The 26,458-nt window shown below is 33.9% G+C and overlaps 1 protein-coding gene across 50 annotated transcripts in view; it reads right to left on the reverse strand.

Annotated features, from left to right (window-relative positions):
* Positions 1-26,458, reverse strand: part of RIMS1 (regulating synaptic membrane exocytosis 1) — a 522,383-nt gene that overhangs the window by 93,705 nt on the left and 402,220 nt on the right. For 28 of the 50 annotated variants that reach the window (XM_030809340.1, XM_030809346.1, XM_030809345.1 and 25 more), the window contains 2 exons: positions 24,168-24,280; positions 2,648-2,760 (listed from right to left, as the gene is read on the reverse strand). In XM_030809340.1, the coding sequence (XP_030665200.1) occupies positions 2,648-2,760; positions 24,168-24,280 (226 nt within the window). Of the gene's footprint in view, positions 1-2,647; positions 2,761-20,234; positions 20,265-24,167; positions 24,281-26,458 lie in introns of all 50 variants that reach the window. The other 22 variants (XM_030809342.1, XM_030809341.1, XM_030809336.1 and 19 more) reach the window with 2 other exon arrangements.

The following is a 26,458-nucleotide window of genomic DNA, read 5'->3' on the forward strand; positions in this document are numbered from 1 at the left end:
AGTTATTATAATTTTATTTAACATAGTAGTATCTATTCAGTAAAAGCCATAGTACTATATCTGAAAGTAATAGGTTTTAAAATAGTCAAATGCAATGAGAGGAAAACAAAAAGGGTGCCTATGCAAAGGAGGGAGGAAAGATAGAATATGCTAATTTAATTTTTATGTAAATTGAAAGCCACATGGAGACCTTTGAATCAATCTAGAGTAATGTGTTCATTTCAATGATATAAGTAGAACAAAGTCATACCCTAAGTCCCAAATCCATTGTTCTAGGCCTCTTCACTATACAGAGAGGCTCTACTAATTTTAATACAAATTTTAGTTAATTACCTCTTTGATTCTGAGCCCCAGTTTTCATAAATTTGGTAAATAAGTGAGCTGGAGTAGAAGATTTTGAGATATTTTCAAGTTTTTAATGTTATGAGTCAGAGAATTTGGAGTCTGCACACCTACCTTTGGTTTACTATGACTACTAGTGGTGGTTTAGACTTCTTTTTTTTTTTTTTTTTTTTTTTTTGAGACGGAGTCTCGCTCTGTCACCCAGGCTGGAGTGCAGTGGCGGAATCTCGGCTCACTGCAAGCTCCGCCTCTCAGGTTCACGCCATTCTCCTGCCTCAGCCTCTCCGAGTAGCTGGGACTACAGGCGCCCGCCACCACGCCCGGCTAATTTTTTGTATTTTTAGTAGAGACGGGGTTTCACCGTGGTCTGGATCTCCTGACCTCGTGATCCGCCCGCCTTGGCCTCCCAAAGTGCTGGGATTACAAGCGTGAGCCACCGCGCCAGACTTCTGAGTACTTCATTTTGTCGATTTTTTGGATCGACTAATGATTAGAGTCCCAGCTCAGGATGATCCAGAAAGGCTTTCAGTATTTTACCCTGATTCTTTACTTGCCTCTTTCTTGTTTCCTAGACTGACTCTACCTCTCCTTGCTGTTCTATTTGACCTCATCCTTCGAAATAAAGCTAAGAAACTGATAAAAATTTCCAGCTTAAAAGGAGCATTTCCAGTTTAAAGAAACTTTCAAATAACTGCATCCAATTGTAGAGGGAAAACAAAACCCCAAAATACCCTGCCTTATAATTTTTACTGCATTTGTAGTAAGAAAACAAAAACGATGATGATATCTATGAAGACAGATAAGTAGGCTGATTAGGTGATAATACCATAAATAAGTTGCAGACAAGATAAACCTGTACAGAGCTGAAATAGGCAATACTATGGGACATCAAGTTATTTTGCTTACCATCCTTTTGGTAAGACTCTTAGGGAGTTGAGCATCACTGAATCACAGTGACCCTCCACACTGTCTCATTTGGAAGCTCTTCTGCATCTAACCTAACATGTAAAGTGATAGACTGTATCAAACACACATGACTCTATGGTAGTCTTGGTGATAAATCATATTTTGTAGCCACCTCTTTTCATTTTTATTTTTTTTATTAGTCACAGAATATCTGAAAAGATAATGAACAACTTAAAAATAAGTAGGTTTTTCTAGGTCCATATTTCAAGCTAATAATATTAATCTAGTGTAGTTTTATTTACTTTTGATTTCTAATAGCTTATTACTTCCAAAAGAGTTTGTTGATATTAAATTACAACAAAAGTCAACCTATAATGGCTGCTGCTACTTTTGTAGTATTCTATAAAGAAAAAAGACTTTTAAATAAACCAGATAATATATTTAAAATTACTTCATGAAGAACAAAAATCTATGCTATTTTATTTAAAATTATCAGATATTAGCAGTTTATAAACTCCTTAGTGTTTCCTTAGAAAATATTATTGAAATAAAAATTAAATGCTTATTGGCACTTGAAACTGTAAATTTCAGCTTCTAGAAGTTTGATATCAGTTACTTTTCTTACTAAAGACAGAGCAATAAGAAATCTCATATCACATAATTTTTATCATTCACAAATATCAATAGTCAAATATCAATTCAAAGTTGTATTTAAGACTATAAATACATACCTTAATATCTTAAATGGAATATTTAAATGATGTTCAAGCAACAAAATAGCTTCATATAGCTTGCTTATTTATGTGAATTTGACTAATGCTAATCAATCATTAAGTGATTTTAATATCCAATATTTACATATTTTTAGAAAAAAATCAAATCCAAGTTAATATTTCAATGAAGTTATATCACACGAAAATATCAAGAGGAAAGAGTTTTTTTTTTTTTTCTGGCTTTGGTAGAAATTATGATGCAGGACTATCATTTAATGATACCTTTTCTTTTTTTGTTTTTTTAGATGGAGTCTCGCTCTGTCACCCAGGCTGGTGTGCAGTGGTGCGATCTTGGCTCACTGCAACTTCCGCCTCCCAGGTTCAAGGGATTCTCCTGCCTCAGCCTCCCAAGCAGCTGGGATTACAGGCGCACACCACTACGCCCAGCTAACTTTTGTATTTTTTAGTAGAGACAGGCTTTAACCATGTTGGCTGGTCTTGAACTTCTGACCTTAGGTGATGTGCCTGCCTTGGCCTCCCAAACTGCTGGGATTACAGGCGTGAGCTGCCGTGCCTGGCCCAAATGATACCTTTTCTTATAGAATTCAGTGCTTTCTAATCCTGCCTGGTACACACACTACACATTTTTAAAAGGGAAACTATTTGTTGGATACTACTAATTTTACCTTGGAATATTGCTCGCGATCAAGTTCTTGACTAGAACCAGACCCTGTTGTCTGCTTAAATCGATGCACTTTCATTTTCATCTGTCTTGTTCGCTCCTCCACTACTAAGCTTGCTGCAAAAACACATAATGGAAGCCTATTAAAACACGTGAAGAACCTTTCAGGAACTGAATGGTTTAAGATTTCAATGCTTTTGAAATGACTTCAATTAAATAAAATTTAGAAATAACATGTGATTAATAAATTAAACAAAAATGCAGAATATACAGTACTAGCAACTGTTAATCTAAAGATGAACATGATTCAAATTACACAGAATGGGGAACGTAAATGTTAGTAACAAAATATACTCTATTTCTTGATTTTATAGGAAATATTTTCAATTTCCTTCATAAATGATTATGTGAAACCAAATTTAATTGTAAAAATATGTTTTCAATTTAAACAACTGTTTGTTTCATGTACATACATAGAGAAAACAAGTATGCATACTTAACACATCGCACATATATGCACATGCTTACATGCATGCACACACCCACTTAACACCCTCGGCTAACAGTAGTCACCTAAAAATTGTTTTAATTAATAAGTATCTGCTTTATTGAGGCATTCTTATAAATCTTTAATTTCTGTCAGTGGCTTCTCATGACTATTTCCCAGTCCTTAAAATGGACTTATTAAAAGATTAGCTCACTATTCCTTATGGCTATATCTGGACCACATAAATGAAATTCGTAAGCTTGAAAATGAATACATGACTTTTAGCCCTTTAATTTATAATATGTAAAGAATGCTTTTAAGCTTTTATTAATCTCCTAAGTAGCAGAGGAGGGCAAGAATTGCAGCCTTTGATAAAGTATGAATTATTCTAAGTTAGAGTCCACCATCAGCAACATCACTTCAAAATCTTGGCTTTAAATTTTGCATTTTTACAAATGAAGGAGAAAGAAACAACTAAGGTACAGTCATGTGTAGGGTAAACGATTCAAAAGCTTATACCTATGTGGTATGAGACCTACGTTTACTTTATACAACATTTGCCAACTTCCCAGACAACTCAACCTCTGCAACAAGTATTCAGATTTTTAAGTTGTAGGGCTGTGTGTGTGTGTGTGAGCGTGTGCAGGTGTGTGTATGGAAAATTGCTTATTGGTCACTGATGTACTGGGAACTTCTGCCAAGAGACTAATGGTTTACAAGTTAATGGAAATGTTGATATGTCTGATTGACTTGGCTGCTGATTTTATCTCTTACAAGGAGTTCATAAAGACATTTGCTGACAATTTTTTTTCCATTTCAATGACTAAATGTGGCCTATCATCCTTGATTATAAAACGCAAACACACACTTTAAAAAAAGAAATAAATCTGTAACTTTTACTGTGTTCAAGTGCAGACCAATAGCCCAAAAGATAATAATATTGGAATTTGTGGCTAAGTGTTTTAATCATACTTTTATCACTAAATTATAAAATGTTTCACTTTGTTTAAATTCAGTAAATTAGATAACCAATTGCAAATCCCTAACAACCCTTAGTTATGCAAACTAAGCAATGATACACCCCTGCTTTAATAATGTTAACTTCAGAGATAATAAATGTTGACTATTGTTACCATTACAGGATAGTTCAATGGAGAACTTGAGAAATGTGGTTCACAAATTCATTACTTGGCAACATATAAGGAGTTAAAAGGAGTATTATACAGTAAAATGCTATGTAAGAGTAATTAGAGGGGTGGAGCCAAGATGGCCGAATAGGAACAGCTCTGGTCTACAGCTCCCAGAGTGGGCGAGCAGAAGATGGGTGATTTCTACATTTCCATCTGAGGTACTGGGTTCATCTCACTAGGGAGTGCCAGACAGTGGGTGCAGGACAGTGGGTGCTTGCACCATGTGGGAGCCGAAGCAGGGCATGGCACTGCCTCACTTGGGAAGTGCAAGGGGTCAGGGACTTCCCTTTCCTAGTGAAAGAAAGGGGTGACAGATGGCACCTGGAAAATTGGTTCACTCCCACCCTAATACTGTGCTTTTCCAACGGGCTTAAAAAACGGCACACCAGGAGATTATATCCCACACCTGGCTCGGAGGGTCCTATGCCCACGGAGTCTCACTGATTGCTAGCACAGCAGTCTGAGATCAAACAGCAAGGCAGCAGTGAGGCTGGGGGAGGGGTGCCTTCCATTGCTCATGCTTGATTAGGTAAACAAAGCAGCCAGGAAGCTCGAACTGGGTGGAGTCCACCACAGCTCAAGGAGGCCTGCCTGCCTCTGTAGGCTCCGCCTCTGGGGGCAGGGCACAGACAAACAAAAAGACAGCAGTAACCTCTGCAGACTTAAATGCCCTGTCTGACAGCTTTGAAGAGGGCAGTGGTTCTCCCAGCATACAGCTGGAGATCTGAGAACCAGGAGACTGCCTCCTCAAGTGGGTCCCTGACCCCCGAGGAGCCTAACTGGGAGGCACCCCCCAGTAGGGGCAGACTGACACCTCACATGGCTGGGTACTCCTCTGAGACAAAACTTCCAGAGGAACAATCAGGCAACAGTATTTGCGGGTCACCAAAATCCACTGTTCTACAGCCACCGCTGTTCTGCAGCCACCGCTGTTGACACCCAGGCAAACGGTCTGGAGTGGACCTCTAGCAAACTCCAACAGACCTGCAGCTGAGGATCCCGTCTGTTAGAAGGAAAACTAACAAACAGAAAGGACATCCACACCAAAAACCCATCTGTACATCACCATCATCAAAGACCAAAAGTAGATAAAACCACAAAGATGGGGAAAAAACAGAGCAGAAAAACTGGAAATTCTAAAAAGCAGAGCTCCTCCTCCAAAGGAACGCAGTTCCTCATCAGCAACAGAACAAAGCTGGATGGAGAATGACTTTGACGAGTTGAGAGAAGAAGGCTTCAGACGATCAAACTACTCCGAGATACAGGAGGAAATTCAAAACAAAGGAAAATAAGTTAAAAACTTTGAAACAAATTTAAACGAATGTATAACTAGAATAACCAATACAGAGAAGTGCTAAAAGGAGCTGATGGAGCTGAAAGCCAAGGCTTGAGAACTACGTGAAGAATGCAGAAGCCTCAGGAGCCGATGCAATCAACTGGAAGAAAGGGTATCAGTGATGGAAGATGAAATGATTGAAATGAAGTGAGAAGGAAAGTTTACATAAAAAAGAATAAAAAGAAACGAACAAAGCCTCCAAGAAATATGGGACTATGTGAAAACACCAAATCTACGTCTGATTGGTGTACCTGAAAGTGATGGGGAGAATGGAACCAAGTTGGAAAACACTCTGCAGGATATTATCCAGGAGAACTTCCCCAATCTAGCAAGGCAGGCCAACATTCAGATTCAGGAAATACAGAGAACGCCACAAAGATACTCCTCGAGAAGAGCAACTCCAAGACACATAATTGTCAGATTCACCAAAGTTGAAATGAAGGAAAAAATGTTAAGGGTAGCCAGAGAGAAAGGTTGGGTTACCCACAAAGGGAAGCCCATCAGACTAACAGCGGACCTCATGGCAGAAACTCTACAAGCCAGAAGAGAGTGGGGGCCAACATTCAACATTCTTAAAGAAAAGAATTTTCAACCCAGAATTTCATATCCAGCCAAACTAAGCTTCATAAGTGAAGGAGAAATAAAATACTTTACAGACAAGCAAATGCTGAGATTTTGTCACCACCAGTCCTGCCGTAAAAGAGCTCCTGAAGGAAGCACTAAACATGGAAAGGAACAACTGGTACCAGCCACTGCAAAAAACATGTCAGAATGTAAAGATCATCAAAGCTAGGAAGAAACTGTATCAACTAATGAGCAAAATAACCAGCTAACATCATAATGACAGGATCAAATTCACACATAACAATATTAACTTTAAATGTAAATGAGCTAAATGCTCCAATTAAAAGACACAGACTGGCAAATTGGATAAAGAGTCAAGACCCATCAGTGTGCTGTATTCAGGAAACCCATCTCACATGCAGAGACACACATAGACTCAAAATAAAGGGATGGAAGAAGACCTACCAAGCAAATGGAAAACAAAAAAAGGCAGGGGTTGCAATCCTCGTCGCTGATAAAACAGACTTTAAACCAACAAAGATCAAAAGAGACAAAGAAGGCCATCACATAACAGTAAAGGGATCAACTCAACAAGAAGAGCTAACTATCCTAAATATATATGCACCCAATACAGGAGCACCCAGATTCATAAAGCAAGTCCTGAGTGACCTACAAAGAGACTTAGACTCCCACACAATAATAATGGGAGACTTTAACACCCCACTGTCAACATTAGACAGATCAATGAGACAGAAAGTTAACAAGGATACCCAGGAATTGAACTCAGCTCTGCACCAAGCGGACCTAATAGACATCTACAGAACTCTCCACCCCAAATCAACAGAATATACATTTTTTTCACTTCACACCACACCACATGTATTCCAAAATTGACCACATAGTTGGAAGTAAAGCACTCCTCAGCAAATGTAAAATAACAGAAACTATAACAAACTGTCTCTCAGACCACAGTGCAATCAAACTAGAACTCAGGATTAAGAAACTCACTCAAAACCACTCAACTACATGGAAACTGAACAACCTGCGCCTGAATGACTACTGGGTACCTAACGAAATGAAGGCGGAAATAAAGATGTTCTTTGAAACCAGTGAGAACAAAGACACAACATACCAGAATCTCTGGGACACATTCAAAGCAGTGTGTAGAGGGAAATTTATAGCACTAAATGCCCACAAGAGAAAGCAGGAAAGATCCAGAATTGATACCCTAACATCACAATTAAAAGAACTAGAAAAGCAAGAGCAAACATATTCAAAAGCTAGCAGAGGGCAAGAAATAACTAAAATAAGAGCAGAACTGAAGGAAATAGAGACACAAAAAACCCTTCAAAAAATTAATGAATCCAGGAGCTGGATTTTGAAAAGATCAACAAAATTGATAGACTGCTAGCAAGACTAATAAAGAAGAAAAGAGAGAAGAATCAATTAGATGCAATAAAAAATGATAAAGGGGATATCACCATCGATCCCACAGAAATACAAACTACTATCAGAGAATACTATAAACACCTCTATGCAAATAAAGTATAAAATCTAGAAGAAATGGATAAATTCCTCAACACATACACCTTCCCAAGACTAAACCAGAAAGAAGTTGAATCTCTGAATAGACCAATAACAGGCTCTGAAATTGTGGCAATAATCAATAGGTTACCAACCAAAAAAAGTCCAGGACCAGATGGATTCACAGCTGAATTCTACCAGAGGTACAAGGAGGAGCTGGTACCATTCCTTCTGAAACTATTCCAATCAACAGAAAAAGAGGGAATCCTCCCTAACTCATTTTATGAGGCCAGCATCATCCTGATACCAAAGCCTGGCAGAGACACAACAAAAAAAGAGAATTTTAGACCAATATCCTTGATGAACATTGATGCAAAAATCCTCAATAAAATACTGGCAAACCGAATCCAGCAGCACATCAAAAAGCTTATCCACCATGATCAAGTGGGCTTCATCCCTGGGATGCAAGGCTGGTTCAACATACACAAATCAATAAATGTAATCCAGCATATAAACAGAACCAAAGACAAAAACCACAAGATTATCTCAATAGATGCAGAAAAGGCCTTTGACAAAATTCAACAACGCTTCATGCTAAAAACTCTCAATAAATTAGGTAATGATGGGATGTATCTCAAAATAATGAGCTATCTTTGACAAACCAACAGCCAATATCATACTGAATGGGCAAAAACTGGAATCATTCCCTTTGAAAACCGGCACAAGACAGGGCTGCCCTCTCTCACCACTCCTATTCAGCGTAGTGTTGGAAGTTCTGGCCAGGGCAATCAGGCAGGAGAAGGAAATAAAGGGTATTCAATTAGGAAAAGAGGAAGTCAAATTGTCCCTGTTTGCAGATGACATGATAGTATATCTAGAAAACCCTACTGTCTCAGCCCCAAATCTCCTTAAGCTGATAGTCAACTTCAGCAAAGTCTCAGGATACAAAATCAATGTACAAAACTCACAAGCATTCTTATTCACCAATAACAGACAAACAGAGAGCCAAATCATGAGTGAACTCCCATTCACAATTGCTTCAAACAGAATAAAATACCTAGGAATTCAACTTACAAGGGATGGGAAGGACCTCTTCAGGGAGAACTACAAACCACTGCTCAATGAAATAAAAGAGGATACAAACAAATGGAAGAACATTCCATGCTCATGGGTAGGAAGAATCAATATCGTGAAAATGGCCATACTGCCCAAGGTAATTTATAGATTCAATGCCATTCCCATCAAGCTACCAATGACTTTCTTCACAGAATTGGAAAAAACTACTTTAAAGTTTGTATGGAACCAAAAAAGAGCCCGCATCACCAAGTCAATCCTAAGCCAAAAGAACAAAGCCAGAGGCATCATGCTACCTGACTTCAAACTATACTGCAAGGCTACAGTAACCAAAACAGCATGGTACTGGTACCAAAACAGAGATATAGATCAATGGAATAGAACAGAGTCCTCAGAAATAATGCTGCATATCTACAGCCATCTGATCTTTGACAAACCTGACAAAGACAAGCAATGGGGAAAGGATTCCCTGTTTAATAAATGGTGCTGGGAAAAAAGGCTAGCCATATGTAGAAAGCTGAAACTGGATCCCTTCCTTACACCTTATACAAAAATTAATTCAAGATGGATTAAAGACTTACATGTTAGACCTAAAAACCATAAAAACCCTAGAAGAAAACCTGGGCAATACCATTCAGGACATAGGCATGGGCAAGACTTCATGTCTAAAACACCAAAAGCAATGGCAACAAAAGCCAAAATTGACAAATGGGATCTAATTAAACTAAAGAGCTTCTGCATGGCAAAAGAAACTACCATCAGAGTGAACAGGCAACCTACAAAATGGGAGAAAATTTTTGCAACCTACTCATCTGACAAAGGGCTAATATCCAGAATCTACAATGAACTCAAACAAATTTACAAGAAAAAAACAAACAACCCCATCAGAAAGTGGGTGAAGGACATGAACAGACACTTCTCAAAAGAAGATATTTATGCAGCCAAAAAACACATGAAGAAATGCTCATCATCACTGGCCATCAGAGAAATGCAAATCAAAACCACAATGAGATACCATCTCACACCAGTTAGAATGGCGATCATTAAAAAGTTAGGAAACAACAGGTGCTGGAGAGGATATGGAGAAACAGGAACACTTTTACACTGTTGGTGGGACTGTAAACTAGTTCAACCATTGTGGAAGTCAGTGTGGCGATTCCTCAGGGATCAAGAACTAGAAATACCATTTGACCCAGCCATCCCATTACTGGGTATATACCCAAATGATTATAAATCATGCTGCTATAAAGACACATGCACACGTATGTTTATTGCGGCACTATTCACAATAGCAAAGAGTTGGAACCAACCCAAATGTCCAACAACGATAGACTGGATTAAGAAAATGTAGCACATATACACTATGGAATACTATGCAGCCATAAAAAATGATGAGTTCATGTCCTTTGTAGTGACATGGATGAAACTGGAAACCATCATTCTCAGCAAACTATCCCAAGGACAAAAAACCAAATACTGCATGTTCTCACTCATAGGTGGGAATTCAACAATGAGAACACATGGACACAGGAAGGGGAACATCACACACTGGGGACTGTTGTGGGGTGGGGGAGGGGGGAGGGATAGCATTAGGAGATATACCTAACGTTAAATGACGAGTTAATGGGTGCAGCACACCAACATGGCACATGGATACATATGTAACAAACCTGCACATTGTGCACATGTACCCTAAAATTTAAAGTATAATAATAATAAATTTCAAAAAAAAGAGTAGCAACTGAGACAGTTATTGAAAAATGTGATTTGTATTTACAAAAGACACATGCAATATAGAAAATGTGAAAATATCTGCTCTCTGTCTTTTGCCTATGGTGTGAGTACTTCTGGGTACATGCTCAATCATCTGCTTTGAGTTTTGAGTAAGTGAAATGGACTGCAAATTTAGTTCTGCTCTATAATTAAAGCTTAAAGCAACTCAAAACAATCTCAATTTGTAATAAAAACAGACTTAAATGGTGTTAGCTTAACTATTCTCATAAAATGATATTAAATTTATTTAAAAATATGTTGACATTGATTAGCCCACAGCTTTGCAGCCTTTACTTTTAGTGCCATGTAATTTTCAGGGTAGATGGTTAGTTAGCCACTGATAATTATATCCCAATAGCTACGGGCCAGAAGCAGTCTGACACAGATCTAGGGAGTGAACCTTGCTAGGACAACACTTCATTTCTCTAAACATTAATAGGATTACTTAGCTTATGCTACAGCTGCATTTAAATCTTTATTTGCAAAATGTAAAACTAAATCATAAAAAGACTGGTAATATAACTAAAATGAATCTAAAAATGGTTCTAAATGATTTCATTTTACCTTCCTCAAATCATTACTATACTATATTTACTCCCAATGAAGTTAAAACTGACTAATCTGTGAAAGTAAAAAAAAAACTCCAAATTAACATTATGATTCAAAATAATGAGCAGACTCCCTTGACTCTCAACATTATGATTCAAAATAATGAGCAGACTCCCTTGACTCTCAATCAAAGATGTAGTTGCTATGCTATCCTCATTGCTTGCTCTCGGATTCCAACAACAAAACCAAAATGCTAATAGCTTATCATTATTTACTTGTAGCAAAAAGCCAGATAATTACATAATATCACACACATTTTTTTAGTACTTTTCATTATTTCCCAATGACATGTGCCTTAATGCATATTCTCAAATAACTGTTTATACAAGTTATTGTGCTTCAGTAAAAGTTTTTTCATAATCACTGAAAAACCTTCAGTGTAAATTCTTTAACTTTTCTAGAGTTTACATGATTTCCATGTTTATTTTTCAACTATATATCTAGAATAAAATGACATTATTTCTGTATTACAGATGTGTCAAGCCAAATATTAAGACAAATTTATAAAGTAAGATAATTACCACAAATTTGAACCAGAAGGCACGATTCCAGTAAGTTATATGATTTATATGGAGGATAGTAGTAATCATTAAAAGTTAATTGAATTCTTGAAATGTGACTGTCTCTCTAGTCTCTTAGTGTAAGTAAAATTAACTGTAACTCAGACAGCTCAAATATCTTCCTTTAAAAAAAGATTACTGTCATTTAAAATTTTTATATTATTTTAACAATTTTAAACCCAAGAGCAAAACTAAAACAGTAAATAAAGTATTTTCCAATTACTCCACAAATCCTAGCATTACATTCACATTTTAGGAACATTCTGAATGTTAATAGTATTGTAAACTAACTAAATCATTAAAATGCCAGTTGCTATTTCTTTATAGAAAATTTAAAACTGGGATGCTATGTGGTTTTTATTTTTAAAAATTTCATAAATGCCACATAATCAAGAGCTAAATAATAACTCACTTTTTACAAGAAATATAATTATGCAATTTCACTTAGTCTTTTAATGAAAATTTAGCTTACGTATATAAAAAGTCAAAAGATAAGGATATTTACTATAGACTATATTTCAGCATTAATTATAGATTTTGTAATTATATATCAAAAATGTGTGTATCCTAGTTCCTCAGATGTAATATTGCAATTTTATAAAAATGGGGTTGAAGGGTTGAAATATTTCACTATAAGGTACAAACTGAATTACGTGTCTTATGTTTTAAAAAATGGTACTTTCAAAAAGCACATATTAGTTTACAAAAATGTATTTATTGAACAAGATCCATTTTATTTATTCCAACTTTATATACATTGTTCTTTCCAAACTATGGCTTTTTTAATATTAATCTATGTATGTCACAAATCACTCCAATGTTAAAATTAAGAAAGTATAAAACAAACTTATTTTTAAGAGTTAAATGAAAACCATATTTGTGAAATAATTTCTTGTCTTCTAAAGCTCAACAAGAAAGAATCTGACTGGAGTATGCAAGATAAGAAAAATAAATATAATTTACAAAGTACTGTAATTATTACAATTTTCAAATGTAAACTATTAGTATTAAAAATAAAGATATTAAAATAACTACTCTTTTCATATTCTTTGCTAAGGATTCCTAATTTAGTGTTATCAATGATCTTTAACAAATCTATGACGAAATTAAAATCATTTTATAATCTTGTTTGTCCTATATGCATTTTTCTAGATCTATCCCTTTCATATTACTAAAAGGCCTATGACTTTAAAAATGCCCTCAAAAATCCTTAATAAATCTTCCCTAATCTATCATTTAAAATTTTCTATAATATAACCTCCTTCAAAGAGATAATGTAATTTTCTAGGAAACCTCTTCGACTTATCACATATTTGTAATTTACTTTAAAATATTGTAAACATTATAGTTATATATAATTTAGGATGATTATAATTTAAACTTGCATTAATATATTTAAAATATTATTCATAAATTTAATTTATATAAAAATAAATTTGTTTGGATCTCAAAATTCCTTAAATCTTTCACATTTCTCTCTATGCACCTTGAAATTAAAATGAATTTGAAATTTCAGATGTTTGTGTTTGTAGGCAAAAAATAATTTATATTAATATATTGTTAAACCTCCTAATACTTTCAAACATTAGATGAAATATGACTGTAAAAGGACAGAAATAAGTAGAACTTTTATTAATGTAAAAATTATTTTTTGACAAGTTCAGCTCATATATGTATCAAAGTTGACACACGATAACATCTGGACAGGATATTTAAGCCTGTCTAGTTAACTATGATGTGCTATCATATTTTATGAATGAAAAAATTAGCATCTCTGCTTCCTTGCTGTATAGCAACACAATGAGTGTTCCATGATAGTGCAGTCCCATTCTTGTTCCAGTACATCTCTCAGGAAGAGCAGTGATAAATGACTGCTTATTTGGAAGTTGTCAGGTAGACAGAAGAATATAAATGACACACCTCCTATGCCTCAGTTATTGACTGCAGTGAAAAAAAAAAGCTGAGATTAACAAGAAAACATGAAAAAGGTTTAGCTAATTGAATCAGTATAGAGTATACCAAGACTGAATAGGAAGATCAGATCTGAAATATTTAATGTATAAATTATATCTTAAAATATATCAAGAAAGATGGTTTATTTGAAAATTCAAAAATACAATACTAGTCTCTGCCCACAGTTTTTTAGACTTTAGAGAAATAGGAATTGTTTATATGGATAAGCATTCTGCATATACCTGGAATCAATGTGGCAAAATAGTAAGAACCTAGGAATTGGAATTACTAGGCATAGATTACAGTCCTAGATCTACCACCATTCATCAGTTCCTCAATGTTCTTTTGATCAATTCCTGATATATCCATCCATTACAGAGTTTTTATCTGTAAAAAGAAGAGACTACTCAGAGAACCTTCCATCAGTTGTAGTCTACGATTCTATAGTATTTTAATAGGGTATTGTTAAAATACTTATTTTTTTCATATTTGCAAAAATAGGAATCTCAATGACTTTGTCTCTTGCTTTATTACCTAATTTCCAGATTTTAAAATTTTCCAATTGACTACAGGTGTCATGAGGAAAAAAATTCACCAGTTGTATTTTACACCACTATTTTCTATCATGTTATTTTCCCAATTTAAAAAATATCTGTTCAAGATTGATTCCGGGAACCCCCCCCACCATATGTACCAAAATTCACTGATGCTCAAGTTTCTTATATAAAATGGCATAGTATTTGCATATAACCTAAGCACCCCATCTCATATACTTTCATCTCTAGGTTACTTATAAGAGCTAATACAAGGAAAATGTCATGTAAATAGTGCCTGTATGCATTTTTCTAAATCTATCCCTTTCATATTATTAAATGGCTTATGACTTTAAAAAATCTCAAAAATCTGTTATAGTGTATTGTTTATAGTACAATGACAAGAAAAAAAACTGTACATATTCAGTACAGATGCTACCAATCATTTTTCCCCCAAATATTTTTGATCCATGGTTGGTTAAAGCCACCATTGTGGAACCCATGGATGCTGTGGGCCAACTGCAATGTTTTATTTTCATGTTGATCCTTATTTTTGGAGTCATGCAAACATAGTGAGAAACTTTAATGTAGTGCATATCCAACTTCTACATCTTCACACACATATATACCATACATAAAGATTAAATGTTTAAAATATTTTGACTACATAGAAATGCCCTAGTTCTGGCACATTTTCTTGGAATAAAATGACTCCTTTCAACTTGTAAGTGTAAAAATGTTCCAAGCAGTTTCCCATTTTCCCTTATATAATTCTCTTGGATGTTAAGGATTATGCTACAATAATATAAACAATAAAAGAACATCTACCCAGCATCTACCAATAAAATAAACATCTACCCATCATCTACCAATAAAACATACATCTACCAGCACGAGAAACAGAAAATGCAATAAGTGAGTAACACATAAGTGAAAATACCACATTGCCTTACGGACTTTTAGAGCAAAGTACCTATGTTTAGATAAGTGAAATTGAACACTGGCATATGTGAAAAAGGCAATTTGTATATATAATCACTTAAGTCTCACTGCAGCCAAAAACCACAAGACCATCTCCTGTTTTAGCATACTTATTCCTATTGAACTCTCTAAAACGAAGCTCAGGATGTCCAACTCCAGACACAATTTCTCAATGTAAAACTGCCAATTCTCAGAGTGTCACTGAAAATACTAGTCACTGACAAGTAAGAAAGTCAGGCTCTTATAAAAGAATTTGTTATATAACTTGTCCTTCAGGGTTACACAAAGTTAAACAGCTTTTAAAAGCATGTTTAGGTTTCGAGAGGGAACACTGTCTCCCATAAGATGCACTTCAAATACAATTTTTATAAAAAGCAACCTGTGTAATTAAGCCTTCTTTGGGGATAACAAAACCAATCACTGAGGAAGCCATGTTATTTATACCAAGTGATCTCTAAAATGTTTAGCCATAATTTCTCATTACTCCAATAATACTAATGGATACAGAATCTATCCTGAAAGACTTGATTGGCACAATTCTGCTAAATTTAAATTTGATTTTTGAAAGTCTTTTCCCGTGTTTTACAATATTTGGGGAACATACACAACTTTAGAGAAAATACATCAAAGAGCCTGTCCATAGTTAGACATCTGTTTTCCCTAAATTAGGTCTCTCTTGCAAGTTGCGTCTTGGTTAATATGTGTTAAATCCTTTGAAGCTTTAAAAGCCCATGACACTATAAATAAACACATCTGAATCACCAAATGGGAAAACAGGGTCAAAAGCATTACTTCTGAATTTTTCTAATCAATCTGCTTAACCCTCTGGGATCCTGAAGTTAAAAGACAAGGCTACAATGACAACATATTTATGAGATTGTGCCAAAAAGAGATGGATAAATTACTTTTCCTAATGGAGCTCTAAATATTTATGAGTAAATATTCATTAAAATTCATAATAAGTGTTCAGGAGAAGCAATGCCCAGGAATATTAAGAAACTTGTATTTTCGAAATCTTAACACGCAATAACAGAAAATGATTCACCTGGCTTAATATGCATCTACTACTACTAATAAAAATGTAAATAAAACTGAGACCTTTGCTACTTAATGACAGTTAAAAGAATGCTGATTCTGAAAAACACAAAAATTGGTTTACTTATTTTAAAAAGAGTACATAATTTGTTCTTATAGTGTTTCACAACCACAGTACGCTATTGAAATGTGCTTAATTTTTATTTATACAACCGTACAAAAAATGCTAAAATTAATGTTTTTCACTTCTTTACTTGAATTCCACTAAATTAAAGTTAATGCTCATAAGTTTCATGGAAAATACAGTTTGCATAACTTAGCATTCAAACTGTTCTTGCTGACATTTAAAGAAGGAAAACACAGTTAACTTATTTGAGAACTTACTAAAGAAACCTGGCACTTAAAAATATAGTTGACTAGAGACAATCCTAATGATCTAGTTACAATCTCTATGATCTAGTTACCATAATTATTACATATCTTATTAGTGAAACAGGAAAGCAAAAAGCACCAAAATGCTATTTACTTTGTTCCTATAAATAATAACTTACTTACTTTAATTGTCTTTCATTCTCCATGTGTATAAATTACACACTATTATGATAAAGGAAATTCATATTTGTAGAAGAGATAATATGATGTGTTTTGTTATGATTCAAAATTGCTTCCAAGAGCCAAAAACTTAATGCACTTAAAAAATACTATCTAAAGGCATATAAATCATAAATTTATTATGACAATAACATTTTTCTCACCTTGAAGTCATTTAATTTCTGGTTCAGTTTTGATCTTCTTATATCATTATTTCGATGCCCCCAAACTACATTCATGGGCTCTTTAAAACTGTCCAAGAAATGTAGCAGAGAGGGAAAAATTGGCTTACTTTTAGAACGAATAATTTAAAATAGGCCTATAAAGCAGTTTGTGAAGACTAAAATGATATGGTCTTTCAGCTTTCAACATAAAAGAGGGAGTTAAAACGTAAACAAAGTACTATGAACATTTATAGTCCCTTGGTTAACTTTTCAAGCCAAAGGATGTGTTATCTTTGTTAGCTTTGTTAACTTTCAAGCCAAAGGATTTGTTATCTGTATGGCAATTGGAGGAGCGGGCCAGATGTAGAAGGTTTAACTGAATGCTGCAAAATTGGGTCAATAGGGAAAGGGAGGAAAAACTAAGTGGGCTTCTCCAAAATCCCAGTGTTGAGTGGTGATTGTTACAGGGACGTGGTGTGGAGCACAGAACATGGGCTGTGGATTCAAAATCTGGTTCTGCCTCACAGCAGCTTTTTTACCTTTGGCATTCAACATAACCTCTTTCACTCTATTTCAATAAAACAGGGGTGAAAAAAACCTTCCTTGCAGTTGTAAATGTGTTACTATAATTACGTGGTGATGCATGCAAAGCAGTTACTCAGTAAATGCTGTCTGAATGTTGAAGAGCCTACAGAGCAAAGTGGATGAGAACAAGTTCCCTGGAGAGGGATCTGCGTCTCGTTTCCTATTCTATCATTTACAAAATGAAATACTGACTGATAAGGGGCCAAGTTTTTAATATAACTTTTAGCTTTTCGGTGGGAAAATAAAGATACTAATAGTTAGGTCTCAGGTTGTTGTGAAAATATAATGAGATAAATATGTAACACTTTTAGTAGAGTCACTGACATAGAGTAAGTGCTCAATATAGCCTATCTACCATTAGTAATGCTTTGAGTATTTTACACTTCTCTTTATGTGACTTTACAAATATATGATGTAAAATTAATAGACTGGTTCCCTATAGGGTAACCAACCACCCTCGTTTGCTTAGAACTGTCCCAGTTTTAGCACTGAAAGTCTTGCATCTTGGGAAAACTCTCAGTCCCTGACAAACTGGAACCACTGGTTGTCCTACAAGTTCATCTACAGTTAATCAAAAATAAACCCTAATGAACCCCTTAGCTTGTGTACTGGTCTTCATTTATCTGGGATGTACTCACAATAACCTGAATTCTCTAATAAGATAGATCCCAGCAAAGATAAACTTCGGCTCACAGAAGTAGGATTTCTATGCTGTGAACTTTTCCTTTCGTTTGGGTTATGTGAGCTTAAAATACGATTTTAATGAAATTTCTTGAGCTTGCTTCTATTCTTTCAAAGTTTTGAGAGTCACGTTCAGTGGCTAAACTGTGTTATCTTAAATCCCTAAGGAGAGGCGCAGCATTCTTTTTCTGACCTATACCTTCCTGGATGGATTTTGGGATGTGCTTCTTTGGTTATTTCTAAAAATGTGGTCTATTCTGTGAGGCATTTCTACATCCTGTTTCCAAGGAACGCTTGGAGAGGTGATGACACCTCTCAGCCAGGACACACTGACTGTATAAACACATAAACTGACATGCTCTGCAGAGAGGCCCTAAATGTGCATATTTCCTGCAGACTTTAGGTTATACTTATGGATTTTGTTTTGTTTTATTTAGCTAGGTACTGCTTTTGCCTAGTAATATATATGGAAAGAGCTCTAAATGAAGAATTATTATATTTTTCTTTCTTTTGGATAAAGGAATTAGATCATGGCCCATTTCTAATATGAATCTAATACTTTTAGCACACTAAAATTTATCCTGCAAATCCAACTACATTCTTCTGCACCTAAGTAAAAGTACATTGGTCATTCTTGTACTACTGAATCTAATGTTGTGTTTTCAATATCTGATGTAAAAATGCAGCAGGATGGCTAGAAATCTATGCAAAATCTATGGCCCAAACATCTTGATCTCATTGAATTTTTTAAATTTTTAATTAATATATGTATTGCCTAATATATCAGACACTATGCCAGAATAATATATATACGTATAGTGCCTGAATATAAATATTGTTAAATACATTTTTATAAATACAGATTAAATATGTAATTGAAAATGTTCTCTTTGTAATACCGAGATACATAACGCATAACTAAGTATGCTAAGAGTGAGAAATAATATATCTGGGATTTGTACTTACTAAAATAGGATACACCAACATGTAGTAGAAAAGGTCGAAAGTAAAAAGATCTGGGTTTGTAGTCTACTACTGACAAGCAGTTTGGGCAAATGTCATAATCTCTCTGAACTTGTGTCCTTATTCATAAAATAGGAATGATGTTACTTTCAGAACTAGCTTTGAGTTAATTTGTTGTTACTATGGGCAACAAATTAATTCAATCAGTCCACTTTCAAATATTGAGAAAATGTACTTTTATTAAATTATACAGAATTATATAATTATTAAATATAATTAACCTTATCACATTAAGCTGAAAACTCATGTTCAAATAGTTAATTATCAGGCCAACAGCAACTCTGAACAGAAAATGGTGTGGGCAGCATATGACTGTGGGGGGAAGCCTGCAACCTATTTGAAATTCAAGTGCAAAGACCAAAATGCTGAATGGTTTTCTTCTCCTATGACTCTCAGAAAGATAAAATTAATGGGTATTTTAACAGTATTGAGGCAAACAGAAGTAACATTTAGGCAGCAGCTTCTCAGATGTATGACTGCACCCAGGGCCAGAACATTCACTAAGGTTACCACTATCTGGAAAGTAAAATCCAGAGATTTTCTATTTTTACCAGGTAGTACCCTGAATAGAAGAATTAAATCTTTTATGTATGAGAGCAGGGGAATGCAAACAAACAGAAACAAAGAAAATGTCATTTTCCTAGGAGAACTGTTTTCTAGTTGTCAGTGTAGATAAATAAATTTTAAAAAAACCATTAATTTTAAATAAAATTTTTTAAAAACATTAATTTTAAAGTAATCTTCTCCTCTTTGACGTGAACATAGAATATGAAATAATTAATATCAAATACACTACAAAATCATTTCAGGAAAATAGCTACCTGTTAATTTTGCTCATTATTTCAATAAATACAGTTATATAACTCTTGTATATTATATTTTTAAAAGTAACAATATTAAATGGTTAAAAAGTTATGTTAATATTTACCTTTTGTGGAAGAGTTATATTTTTCTTGTTCTTCAATGAATTAAATGCACATAATGATGGAAACAAAAGAAAGAAATCAGCAAATTTATAGTTAGACATGGAAATGTGAATTAACACAATGGCATGAATAATTAAAATGCATAACATATAATGTGACATGATAAATTGCAATGAAAAACCATGAGTTCCCAAATATGGTACTAAAATTAATCAAAGAAAGAATGAATACAGCAATTTAAAGATTTAAAATGAAACAAAAACATTGGGAAATTAGTATGTTTGGCATTTGAAAAATATATTCTATATTATTTTTTCTTTCCTTTTAAGAGCTGTATAAAATTTCAGTACCAATTTTATTAAAACATCTTAACTTGAATCCATTGTGTTTTTTTTTTGGAAAAGCATTTAAAAGCATACTTAATTTTCATAACAAAAATTTTTATCATTTCAAAAATGAAAGTTCATATGATAAAGGTTCATATGATAAAATGAAATTTAAGTTTATCTGATAAGCAAAAAATAAATTCCATTTTTACACTTTGTTTGCACCATGGAAATTATTCTGTAACATTTTCCACATGAAAGAAAATTCTAATTTAAGTAATCCTTTTTTCTTCTCAAATTAATTAGATTAAAATACCCCAAAGTAAAATTAGTTGTTTTGTAGAGACTACACTTCTTAGACATTTTATAAGGCTTTATATTCATCTCTTTGTTTTATATTATTTACAGAGGACTAATGGCCTGTTTCTATATTTCTGAAGAGGAATATCATTGGAGTTTTAGGTAGGTGATATAATAATGGAAGATATAAAGCATAACTAACACATCATTTACTGTTAGTTTGTGAATCATCTCTAAATCCTTTAAAAGATCCAGGTGAGCACAAAAAAGTTACTGGTTGGCTTCAGAAATCCATTTTTATACAACCAATTAAGTTGTCTTCAGCCTTACTCTACATAAGGGATATGCTGGGATATTGTGTTGAAATATAACCAGAAAAATTTTGTGGAAGTCTTTGCTTTCAATTATCACATACCATTAGAGTTACTTAAATTATAAGGCTACTTTTTCAAGTACTCTACCTCAAAAATCCGTATTGTGATCACCTCTTTGTTTTTCCCCTAAATCTACTTTAACATAATCTGGCTCTATGTAGCAAATAGGTTAGCATTCTCAATTTTTAAAATAAACTTTAAAACACCTCTTCAAAAATTGATTAAACATGTGTTTCCAAATGATATATTAGCCTTTAAGAGATACTGCCTTTATGGTATAAATAGAGAGTAGTATATTTGATTTACAAGAAAAAAAAATACTTCCAGTGAAACAGTCAAATTGTCCTGGCATACATTCCAAAATCAGAAATGTAGATAACTGTACCCAGAAATGGTATATGAATAAAATTATTTTATAAGTGCCTCAAGAAGTTGTATCAGTATCTAGTAATCTAAACCATTTGAAATATTTGTGCTTACCAATCAGCTGTTTATTAAATTATTTCTAAACAGAAAATCACCCTTTGTTAAAAATTAAAAAAAAATGGGAAGGAATTCAAGTGCAGTAGGGGCTTAACCAATTGTAATAGACTGTGGTCAGCATTAATCTTCATGGGAGATGGAACTAAAGTTTAACAAATAATATCAAAATAATAAAATGACATAATTCTATAGCCTTAAGAACAACAATGAAATAAATCTTAAATAGAACATGCTAAATCCTATCTAACTCATAAATCAAATTAAAATTTAGTTTTTTAAACATATTTTAGGACAAACAAAGCTGTCATGTGGACTGTTCATTTTGAAATAGAACCATAAAAAGATGATGGCAGACAGTATAATCATTTACCAAAAGTCCCAAAGCACATATTTATATCATAAAAAACACCAGGTCTCTTTTATTATAGAACATTTAGATATACAGATATATAAAATACATGCTTGTTGTCACATTTTTTAAAAGCTGTATGTATATAACTGTAAAGATCATATATTTCAGGAAACTCAACCAAAATGTTTATTAGTGTATTTGTCATATTAAATATCAAAATAACTCCACCAATGTAGTCATTCCCTTCTTCCCACCTCAATTCAATCCTTACAAATTGATGATTTCTCTGAAAGACAACTGTGAATATGAATATCATAAACAGTAACATCGATATTAACAATAGAACATGTGCTTTTTTAAAAAACCAAAATCCAAAACACAATACAACTTATTTTGTGGAAGCAATTCTTATTTCTACAGAAATAATGTAACCACAATCTCACTATAGGAGAGTTATATGCAGTACCCTTATATGCTTTTGAACCCATAAAATGTTTTATTTGCAACTGGAGGAAATGCAAAGAATTTTAGGAGCACATGACTTTTAGAATATCAATCTTTAGCAAAATATGATCGGTAAGACCGAGTTTGTAACTAAACACCCACATTTGTAGTTCTTTCAGTTGTGCAACAGGAGCTCATGAATAGATAATTTAAATAAACACCAGCTTTTGTTTTAAAAAATAAATTTTAAAACAATTTCATCTGGGTTATTGCCAGATTAATTACAAATAATTTTAAAATGTTCCCAGAGAGGAGAGGAAAAACGTTAAACGTGTCAATGAATAATTCCAATGAATTAACTGCTATTTTAAAAAAGAAAGTCAGAGTTTCACAATGCATATTTTCATGATTCACTAAATGAATACCCTTTTAACAACCCCGAAAACTAAAGCATGGAGTATCAATAGAATGTATTTTAAAAAATATAAACTCAGCGTTTATCACACCAATGTTACTCTATTAATAAGTTGATACCTTTAAAAATCTACACTAATTTTTCCATAATCAAGTATTCTGCAAGGGAATCTATGCCACATCAGTCTTCGAAACAATGCATTTACCTTCTGAGATCTTTGACATATCTGTGATACATTCAGTAAATCACTACAATTAAGTGAGAAAAACATGTACCCCCGTACCCTCAATATAAAATGAAATGCAAGTTTTCCATCAGCAACAATAACACCGCTGAAAAAAAATATTCAAAGTGTTAACCTTTCAGTTGTTTCATAGGGATGAAGGTTTTTAATAAATATCTTAAAAGTAATTCTACTGCATTTATATTACAATCCCAAAGTAGAAATTATTTTAATAAATTGCTTACCAAATCCCTGATTAAAAATATGTGATAAAAAATAATGATAACAAGTCATTTCACCTACTAAGATATGTGATAGCACTTTGGGTCACATGAAGAATACTATTTTAACATAGTGTCTAAATCATCTAGCTCAGGTAGTTTAGAGAATTTAGTTTCTACTAAAATCAGACCATATACATTCTCTCTCTCTTTCTCTCTCTCTCTCTCTGTCTCTCTCTCTTTCTTTGTTGCTCAGAAAATGAAACAATAATATATGCATAAAATAAGGAAATCTTTAAGCAATATGAACTGCTGAAGACACTAAAACATGTGTTCTGTCATTTTTTTCATCCTCAAACTTAAAATATAGGCTACTGTTAATCAAGTTAAATTAAAAAATTAGTAAAGGATTCAGTATGATTAAGTGTTTAATTTTTAAAAAATCTTTTAAAAGGTAAAATATTCTTTTAACACATAAAATGTCATATTGTAATGAGATTTTTAAATTTTATTTTCTTCCTTTGTCCCTTTGGAATAAGATGTTTCTAGGCCTACATCCCTTCTGTTAAATGACCATCTAAAATTCAATCATCCAGCAAAACTCACTCAGCAAAAACTGAGTGCATGCCATGAACCACTGTCACTAGGTGTTGGGGATAAAACTGTAAGAAAATTAAATTTTTAGGATGCAGCAAACGATATATAATCAAAATACTATCCATTTAATAAAAGGGGTATAAATAGAGGAGGTTCTCAAATCCAAGATTTTTGGACAATGATCTCTCTTTATCGGATACCTTGTTCTATACTGCTGCTTCTCACTGGCACTTGTGGGAGCTGTCTTCCCCTGCGACTGCTGAACGATGTGTCTGCTGGAGGAGATTGTGTTGGACTTCTCTGTCGGTGCATTCTGCAGGCAAAAAGCAAAGTGGGCATGAAACAATGAAATTCCAATGTGGTCTGACAAAAATCTTTTCCTCCTTTCTGTTATGGTTAAAATAGACATAAACCCCCTCACTGGGCCAATGGGAGCAGAATCAAACACTTTTTATGATATGTGTAAGTGGAATATTACAAAAAGGGGTTAAATGAGATAGGGCAATATGCACCACACACAGTTCTACATAATGAATTCTTAAACTGAGCAGAATCCAATTCACTTCTTTTCATTAACATTCTATTAAGTTGTTCTACCTGGGCAAGTTATTCAGTTTTGGCAGAACTGAACCAAATATATCTAATTACAGCCTCTGGATCTTAACAATATGGATAAATGAGGTAAGAAAGGCTGTTGCCTAAACTGCTACTCTTAAATTGATATCGACTATAGAATTATTTATAACTGATAAGAATTCTAGCTGCAGACTTTTATAAATTACCACTCACTTGTACTTTATTTCTAAATAGGAACAAATTTGAAAGATATTTAAAAAATCCTGGACATATGTTACGAAATACACTGGTTCTAGCATTAAAATTACAAATAAAAGTTTGAGAAGTGTGCCGATATATTACTACTGCCCAGGATTAAGCAGACTTCCATCTGTTGGCATTTAAACACTTTTCAAACTAAAGAACTTTAGAACACTCTAACACTTTACTGAACACATATAAAAGATTTTTAAAATTTCCTCTTACACTTTTTAAAGTAAGCACACATTTAACTCCAGGTAATTTATCATAAAAATTTCACATAATTAAAAAAATTATATATGAATATGCCACAAACAGATGAAAGGACATAACACAGCCAAATTTAATTTTCAATGAGAGCTAATTGGCAGAAACTATAGAATACCACCAGCACAGTGAAGATAGATGCAAGTAATAGAGGATGTGGGAGAGATTTAAGTGTCACAAAGAAAGGATTAAAAGTTATGGTGTCAAAATGAGTGAAAGCTTCGAGTGCTCAGGAAGGTACAACACCACACCAACACCCGGAGGCAGGACATGAATGCTGAGGGGGACACTGAATAGCGACCTTGTCAGAAGCGGAGAAGGTGGCGCCGACCCTCCAGGGACAAGGTGGTGCATAGAACACAGTGTTCTGATACTAGAGTGCTCACTCGACCTTGAGCGAGCAGGATGTTTTCCCCTAATGACTGGCTGATCAGTTGCTCTTGGGGCTGCGTGTCCCCTTCTAGAAAGACATGTTGGGAGAACCCTAAAACATTAGGGCCAAAAAAGATCTTCAGTCAGCAGGTTCACATTAACTTTGATACCAACACATTTGTCCAAGGAAAACCTGGTTACTCGTACATGACAGTAATTTCAAAGAAGAGAACCCATCACGCAATTATTGAAATGGAATTCAAATCAAACTGACAAGTTATTATTGCAAATGTGAAAGCCATGTGGTTTTTAAAGACTAATTGGTGTTGCTCTAATGTAATAAACCTTTTGTACGTTCCACCAAGGGCAGAGACTCCTGTCTCTGTGTTTTTTTGTTTGTTTGTTTTGTGTTTTAGAGCTGTATCTCGAGTGCCTACAACATAGCTGCACAGATAGCAAGAGCTCAATAAAGGTATGTTGCTTGAATGAGTGACTGTAATTAGGAAGATGAATACAGGAAAGCTTCAAGTGCTTGCCTTCAAGAAGAAATACTGTAGGCCTCTATATTTTTACAATGTTCATAATTTTACTCTGTAATAAGCAAGACTATGCCAAAAACAACAAAAGAAGCCTGCCTTTTGAGGTTAATCTAAGTAACAAAAATTAAAACAATATAAGGTGGAGGATGCTTCATTAATTATACATCTGATTAAATATAAATGGCTTAAATATGGATAAAAACATGTTCTCTCAGATATAACAATACCTGAAAATGTATGTGTCCATATTTTGACAACTATATTACTATGGTGTTTAAAATTATTATAAAGCCAATTAATGAATTAAAAATAAACAACTGATGTTTATATATATGTACTTATTTTTTAATTCATGCTTTTGCCTTTTTCGTTGATTTTGGTATACGTTTTAAATAAAATGCATGATTAAAATACCTAGCAGGTATTATTTTGACAGAAAGAATAAAATGATACCTCATCCCTTTTAAAGCAATACTGTAAAATTCACTTAGTGACTA

This window comes from Nomascus leucogenys, chromosome 3 (assembly GCF_006542625.1).
Source record: "Nomascus leucogenys isolate Asia chromosome 3, Asia_NLE_v1, whole genome shotgun sequence".
Lineage (NCBI taxonomy): Eukaryota > Metazoa > Chordata > Mammalia > Primates > Hylobatidae > Nomascus > Nomascus leucogenys.